Source organism: Primulina huaijiensis, chromosome 15 (assembly GCF_012295235.1).
Source record: "Primulina huaijiensis isolate GDHJ02 chromosome 15, ASM1229523v2, whole genome shotgun sequence".
Lineage (NCBI taxonomy): Eukaryota > Viridiplantae > Streptophyta > Magnoliopsida > Lamiales > Gesneriaceae > Primulina > Primulina huaijiensis.
Window position 1 is genome coordinate 18,473,154 of NC_133320.1, and position 7,496 is coordinate 18,480,649.

General features: G+C 32.6%; 2 protein-coding genes across 4 annotated transcripts; both read left to right on the plus strand.

Annotated features, from left to right (window-relative positions):
• Positions 1-600: 600 nt before the first annotated feature.
• Positions 601-4,287, plus strand: LOC140959715 (SNAP25 homologous protein SNAP33-like). Of its 3 annotated transcripts, none has more exons than XM_073417700.1 (6): positions 601-793; positions 1,657-2,212; positions 3,243-3,336; positions 3,493-3,623; positions 3,741-3,838; positions 4,005-4,287. In XM_073417700.1, exons 2-6 carry the CDS (start codon positions 1,718-1,720, stop codon positions 4,102-4,104), a joined length of 918 nt encoding a protein of 305 aa, XP_073273801.1. In that variant the 5' UTR covers positions 601-793; positions 1,657-1,717; the 3' UTR covers positions 4,105-4,287. The 3 variants fall into 3 exon arrangements, with proteins under 3 accessions (XP_073273801.1, XP_073273803.1, XP_073273802.1); XM_073417702.1 differs by having other exon boundaries at positions 610-793; positions 1,665-2,212; XM_073417701.1 differs by having other exon boundaries at positions 611-793; positions 1,578-2,212.
• Positions 4,288-5,696: 1,409 nt separating this feature from the next.
• Positions 5,697-7,278, plus strand: LOC140958192 (uncharacterized). Its single transcript, XM_073415556.1, has 4 exons — positions 5,697-5,895; positions 6,001-6,160; positions 6,534-6,615; positions 6,987-7,278. The coding sequence occupies exons 1-4, from the start codon at positions 5,736-5,738 to the stop codon at positions 7,179-7,181; spliced, it is 597 nt and encodes a 198-aa protein (XP_073271657.1). The 5' UTR covers positions 5,697-5,735; the 3' UTR covers positions 7,182-7,278.
• Positions 7,279-7,496: the final 218 nt, after the last annotated feature.

Here is a 7,496-nt window from a genome sequence, read left to right on the forward strand (position 1 = left end):
AAAAATTTATTTTATTATAACATTATATTATATATTAAGTATATACACAATAAATAAATAAACAGTAAAATAAATATTATTACTTTTGTTACTTTTTTCTTCTGTTTTGGAGCTTGGAAAAATATAGAGGACTTTTAGAGCTTCGTGCTGATAACGTGTTGTGAAAAAGTAAAAATTTACGATAAAAAGTAAAAATCTCAAAGTCTCAAAATTATCACACTACACACTTTATAATATTTTTCTCTCAATTCAATTGTGATTTTCTTCACAAATGAGAGATCTATTTATAGAAAATTTTTACAAATAATCCAAAAATAAATTATATCATTACCTTCATCATCACACACAAATTTCAATATTCAACACCTAATTTTACCTAATTTTCAACATTCAAATATTCAACATTCAATATTCAATATTCAAATATTCAATATTAAAATATTAATTTTTAACATTTATGAAATTTTATTTCAAAATATAAAAAAATATTATATTATGAAAAATAATTTAATATGCGAGAGCATGTAGTCAAGGAGATATTGAAAGCGTTAGTTTCGTGGCCAAGCGGGGCAGTGTTTGAACTTTGAATACTCGAAGTTTCCAATCAATTTCGAACCCTCTCGGCTCTTACCAAGTCTCTCTGACGATTTTTCATCATTTTTTATTATTATTTATTACCATTCCAAATTCATTTCTCTGTGTTATCGCCGTTGAATTTTCAGAAAGAGTCTTCCTCCCTCTTTTGGAGCTCTCCCAATTCTAGACTATCCTTTTAATTTTTCATCTTTTTCAGGTATTACCGCCTATATTTCTTTCTTAATTTGCAAGAATTTGGAATAAATTTGTTGCTTTACATGTGATTCAGTTGAAAAGTTTCAATCTTCAGATTCTTATGGAAATTAATAGTTTGATTTGTTCGTTTTCCCCCCCCTTTCTGGGTGTTTTGTACTTCTCGCTCGAGGAGAGATGTGATCTTACAGTTTCTTTAGTTACGCTTGTTCCGCTGATTTGATCGTTTTTGGTCAATCGTAAGTCCTTTCGTTGTAATTTTTGTTTTTGTTTTTTTGTACTTTTATTTTGTGGGTTGGTTGGTTTCCGACAGAAAGTTTGATCACATGCCGTATTTTTAGTACTTCTGTATGAATGCAATTCCGATTAATGAATACTTATCAACGTTGTATATAAATCGTTTGCTTTGTAGAATGGATCTTTGTTCTCTTTTTTCTGTCTAAATTGCCATTGCATAAGTTGCAGTAATTAGAAAGAGAGTTATTGATTAGCGAATTATGTAAATTGTAATTTCATCTTCTTGTCGAGAACGGCTGGAAGTTTTTACTTTCGTTGTCTATGGAAGATTCATGAGTTGGGACCTTTTATGTCTTTGTCCCAGTTATTCTTTTCGCTCAACGGGACTGTGTTACTTCATTTTGTGATTCACATAATCTTGATTTTATTTTACTTTATCAGTCCATGTTTGCTGATCAAATCTTGTTTTTCTTTCTCTGGTTTGTTCAATGGTTCTAAGCTTTTTTTTTTTTTTTGGTTTATTATTTATGCTTGTTTCTATGCTCGTGCAGACGCCCTGACAGTTTGATACATACTATTTTTCTTTCACGGGAACTTCACTAACTCAGGACATATTCTTTTGTTGATTAGACTTGCAGATTCACTATCAATACACATCCATTTTGATCCTTAATTCATTTGGCGGTATAAAATGTTTGGTCACAAGAAATCCCCATTGCATAGGTTCTCTAAACACCACTCAGGCGACCCAAAAGTCTCTGATAAGCCCATTTCTAATCCATTTGATTCAGATGATGAAATTGACAATAAGAAATCCCTTCAAGCTGCTAGACGAACCTCTTCAGACCCTTCTCCCATGACACCAAATTCGAGCTCGAACCCTTTTGATGATAACGAGATTAAAGGGACCACGTCATCTAATTCTTTTCAATCTTCGGCAGCCAGAAACAAGTACAAGAATGATTTCAGGGATTCCGGGGGATTGGAGAACCAAAGTGTGCAGGAATTGGAAAATTATGCTGTATATAAGGCGGAAGAGACTACAAATGCTGTCAATGGTTGTCTCAAAATTGCTGAAGATATGAGAGATGATGCTACTAAAACATTGATTACCTTGCATCAACAGGGAGAACAGATTACGAGAACTCACATGGTTGCTGCTGATATCGATCATGACCTTAGTAGGGTATGCATAATTTTTTTTATGACTGGTTTTCTGGTGATGCAGAAATACTGGCGTCTTAGAAGCCAGAGATATGTTTGCCATTAACAGTATCTGCAAGAAGCATTAAGTTAGTACATAAGTGTGTGGACATTTGACTCGCTGAAAGCCATATACAGGAAACACAATTCTAAGTTTTGCCCTTAATCTTTTCTTGGCTTAATTTTAGAATTGTTACTTTTAAAATCATATGCGAATGCTAAACTATGGTGGAGGAAATGAAATGGAAATACAGCAAGGGAAATGCATTATTGACAGCACTTAATGTATAATTTTGTATCCATCTGCTAGATTTAATGAGAGGGAGCAGAGGCGTGGAGTCAAGAATTCGGGTTAAAATAGGAACTCAAACTCTTTCATTCAACTTCAATAGTGAAACCTCAGAACTAAATTGTAACATTTTTTCCTTGTTTATCTATTGTTAAAGTAAGACTTTTTCTTCCTTCATCTTTTCTTCGAAAATGATTCCCTCTTTATCCTCATTAGTATGCTCTTTTATATTTGATTCAACTTAATCTTTGACTTGCTTGCCTAAACTCGGTGAGGAGTTATCTGTCTCTTGCATGCTTCAGTAAGTTTGTATGCTCGTATTTCTAATGGCTTTCGCATATATACATTTGTTTCACCCTCCTTTATGGCTAGAAAATTGGCTTCTTGAATATATACTTAATAACTCAGAGTTACGATCACTTCCATTCTCTATCCTTGTTACAAAACATTCTTAAAACTATTCTTCGTTAATATCATCTTAGTTATAGAAAGGCATGAAGATGGTCTAGGCACTGTGAAACTACAAAAAATTAATGGTGATTTTGGATTTACCCACTAAAATGTATGAATTAAAGAATTCAAGTGAATCTGAACAATGCCTTGTCTCTGTGCTAATGTTAGTTCATCATTCCTACATCTGTTAAATGTTTTGGCCAATTGTGCTCATTATGTCTCTGCTATTTGCAATAATTGATCCTAAAAACCATGTGCCTACTTATTACAGGGTGAAAAGCTCATGGGAAGTCTTGGGGGCATGTTCTCCAAGACATGGAAGCCCAAGAAAACTCGCCCAATAGCAGGCCCTGTGATCATTCGAGGTATGTGGCATGTTTTTTTTTATTAATCATTAATATCATTTGTTAAACATCAATAAAGCTGATCTTTAGGCTTATTATTCCTAGACCCGTGCGAAGGTTTGCTATTTATAGTTTTATTTACAATTTCTTGGTTTTAAGACTTCAATTATTCTGTAGATGATCCGGTGCAAAGAAAGGGCAATCACTTGGAGCAAAGAGAAAAATTGGGGCTGACTCATGCTTCCAAGGAAAGATCTCACAGCCAGACACCTCCGAATGAACCGACAAATGCGTTGCAGAAAGTTGAGGTATGCTTTTTCATGTGTAATATTTAGGTTTCAAGAAATAAAGCGTTGATGTGATAAAGTACACATTTTACTTTTTTTGACGCCCGACTGATTATGGTTGTATGATTTTTCTGCCAGTTTGAGAAAGCCAAACAGGATGATTCCCTCTCAGATTTAAGTAACATACTGGGGGAGCTAAAGGATATGGCTGTAGACATGGGATCTGAAATTGAGAGGCTAGTTATTCAACCTTTCTCTTCAATTTATTTTTCCTTGTTCCGGGAAGTGCATATCTTGGTGTTTGTGTGGCAGCGTTACCTATCACGACTATCAAACGATGATAAAATAGATTATCTTTTGGAGGTGCAAATTAATTATTCTCCTATGGCTCTTACACTGCAGGCAAACCAAAGCTATCGATAATGTTCAGGATGATGTGGAGGTCGTAAACATCCGAGTGAAAGGCGTTACTCAACGTGGCCGTCGTTTGCTTGGAAAGTAGAAGGCTGTAGCCATGGCTGTGATTGTTATCCCATATTGTGTAACCTTCCATTACGTTACTGTTGTCTCCGCGTTTCACCGGTTTCTAGAACCGTAGCTTCATATGCATCCATATTTCTATATGATTCGGACAAAATTTGAACTTGTTATGACACTACATGTTAACTATTATTATCTTTCTATATGTACATGTATGCATTTATACACATACGAATGTACATGTCTCATGTTCAAAAAAATTTCGAAATCTCGAATTTGGTACAAGATATCGGATTCGAGGCATACTTGTAACGAACTTCTTCCCAAAAATTATCTCCATGTTGAAATCTAGGCTGTCTCAGATTACTACGAAACATTAATATGTTATATGTTCGCCTTTCAATTATGTGTTATTAACAATTTAGCTAGACAACAAGTAAGATGATATAGTCTTTAGCCATAAAGGAATATTGTGCTTCTTCAATTTTATGAATAAATAGGACAAATTTATCAACAAATACACTGGAAAAAGTTTCGTACCTAAGATTTTAGTGGAAAATAAGTTCTTTTTTTTTTCCAAAAAATAATTTTTAGTGTTTTTGTTATCGAAACATTTAGCTTGTAAAAAATAAACACTCTTGCTCCGAAATAATTTTAATTACTTTTAAAAAGACAATGTTTTCAATAAAAACCATGTGCCTATTTAATATATATTACACATACCAATTTATTTTAATATTTTAAGAACCCATATTTAAGTAGATCATCTTTGTGGATTTTTTATTAGATAAATAGTCTATGTACAGTGCAATTAACTATGTAAACCCACAAAATAGTTCCAAGTGCTTTTTTTTAAAAAATTTTATGATATTGTTGTAGCAAATAAATAGGAAAAATTGTACCATGAATATTTTTATTTTTCAGAAAATACATATCAGCCACGAAAAAGAAATATATGTATATAGTGGTCCCCAAAATTTTATTATTCCATGGAAAAAAAAAAAAGAAAAAAGGAAGCATTAATTTACATTAAAGAAGAACTGAATCAACACTTTAGGCACAATTTCATTTTCTTGACAATTAATGTATGTTAATTTTTTTTCCCTTCATCACATGAGCCAAGGACAATTCTTGGAAACACATGCTAGATTTTGACCTTCTATGTTTTCTGTTGAAAATTCCGTGGAATGGATTTTACGATGATATACCTTTTCTTAATTTTTTGGATATGTAAATAAAATTATATATTATAATCAAGAATTGGTTTCAGTGTATTTTTTCCTAATAAATAATTGGATTTTATTTTTGTTTTCGGTTCGCTTAATTTGAAAATGTGAAATGAGTTTGGTTAGAATATTATTGGTGGCTTTACTTCTTCTTTTTTTTTTTTTTAAAGAAAACTTTGGCATTACTCATTCAATCTCACGGCATACACTCTAAAGAAATCTCTGAAACAAACAAGGAATCGAATTATAATGTTCACAACAAATATATCATCCACGTTCAAAAATTTTTCATTTTTTTAAAAGTTGATTTATCAGATTACTCTTTAGGTTTTGAGTTCACAGCCCATTAAAAATTCTTTGTTTTAGTGAACAAATTGAGTTTTAGAAGTACATACTCTTATATTTCTCGAAAGTTTGTAGACCAAAAATGAGACGTGGATATGACTCATGGGATATCGAATTCGCCACCGCGCTGGCTGCGTCTGCTAATGCCATACATTCTATCGAATCGCAAGAAACCGGTTCCAGATATCCAAGGAAGGCAAGTACTAGAAGAGATGAGCCCTTGATCAGACCAGCCAAAACAGGTATGCTCCTTCTGTTTTAGTCATTAGTTATTATTTTCCTTTACATGATAATCAAGGCATGAATTCCCAAGACTGAAAGATATCCTATAATTTTGGTCTGAAAAGTTTCTCTGAGGAAACCACCTCAAAGGGATAATAGGACTTCATTCTTTTCGATGCCTACACCTATCCTATTCGGGCATGAAAGGTCGAAAGAAACTTCGAGGGTACGCAGGAATAATGCAGATTCTTGGGAAGAAGCTCAAATGATAAAGATTCGAAAACGGTATTATTGTTCATTGATTTGATTTCTTCTTGATGCAATATATATTTCTAATTGATAGAAAGGGATAAAATATATAGAGGGAGAGGGAGAGGGATATTAGTCACCTCAATTAATCTCAAAACATGGAGGGTAACGGCCTTATCTACCGGCGGGGACTGCTCAATTACTCGGTGCAACCAAATTTTATTGAGTTTTAGTATAGATTTTATAATATTAGCTCTGATAGATTAATTTAAAATAGTAAAAAATTTTAAAGTTTAAAATTTTAGCTCGGACAGAGCCATATTTCTGACTCCGCCACTGTGTATGCTTGATCATAAGTTTGATATATAATTTGAATAGTACTTTATCGAGGGATGGATCTCGTTTGCAGATATGATAAGATGAGCGCAGAGATTCAAGCTTGGGAGAAAGAGAAGAAGATGAAAGCAAAACATCGACTCGAAAGACGAGAGGTTTGCATGTTTAATATGGCATGGTCACTCGTTGCATGAATGATCCAATAAAACTCTTGGGATTAATTTGGAAAATTATATTTTTGTCCTTACAAGTACCCTTTTTTTTGCTCAAGTTGTGCTCAATTTATGGTTACAATAATTTGCACATTTTTTAAATTTTATTTTTAAATCAGAATGTCGAAGTGAAAACGAAAAATAATGACATGTCACCGCAAAATGATGACATGTCACTAGAAAATGGAGATGTGGCAACATACATTGTTGTCGAGTGGTGTCTGATGCGACGCCAGCATTTTGGTGGAAAAAAACTAAAATTTGGGGGATAGTACAGTTTTAAGTGTAGTATTTCTCAACTTTGTTGTTTTCAGACTGAATTGGAGATCAAAAAATCAAGAAACATGAAACATTACCAGAGCAAGATATTGAGGATCGATCGTTTAGCGGCTGAAGCAAAGGCAAAAATCGAGGGGAAAAGAAGAGTTCAAATGTCTATTGCGAAAGAAAAGGCAAGCAAAATGAGATCCACAGGAAAAGTTTCTGTCAAATATTGCTTCTGCTTCTAACAAGGAAAAAAAAATACATAAATTTAAGTTATTTTTTTATAATTTATATCAAATTAAATTTCAAATTGTTGAAATAATTTGTAGATTCGTTACTTAATGAGTGATCAGATGAAAAATTTGAGTACAATATATTATATTTTAATATTTACTTGTAGCAATATACTATATCAATCACGCAAGTTAATATATATACTTTTGAATAGAACCAATCAAAATTATAAAAACAGACTTGAAAATAAACTGTCATAGATTTATCAAGAAAAATAAATCATATTAACAATATTGAAAGATTTATATATGTCAACAGGGTAATTT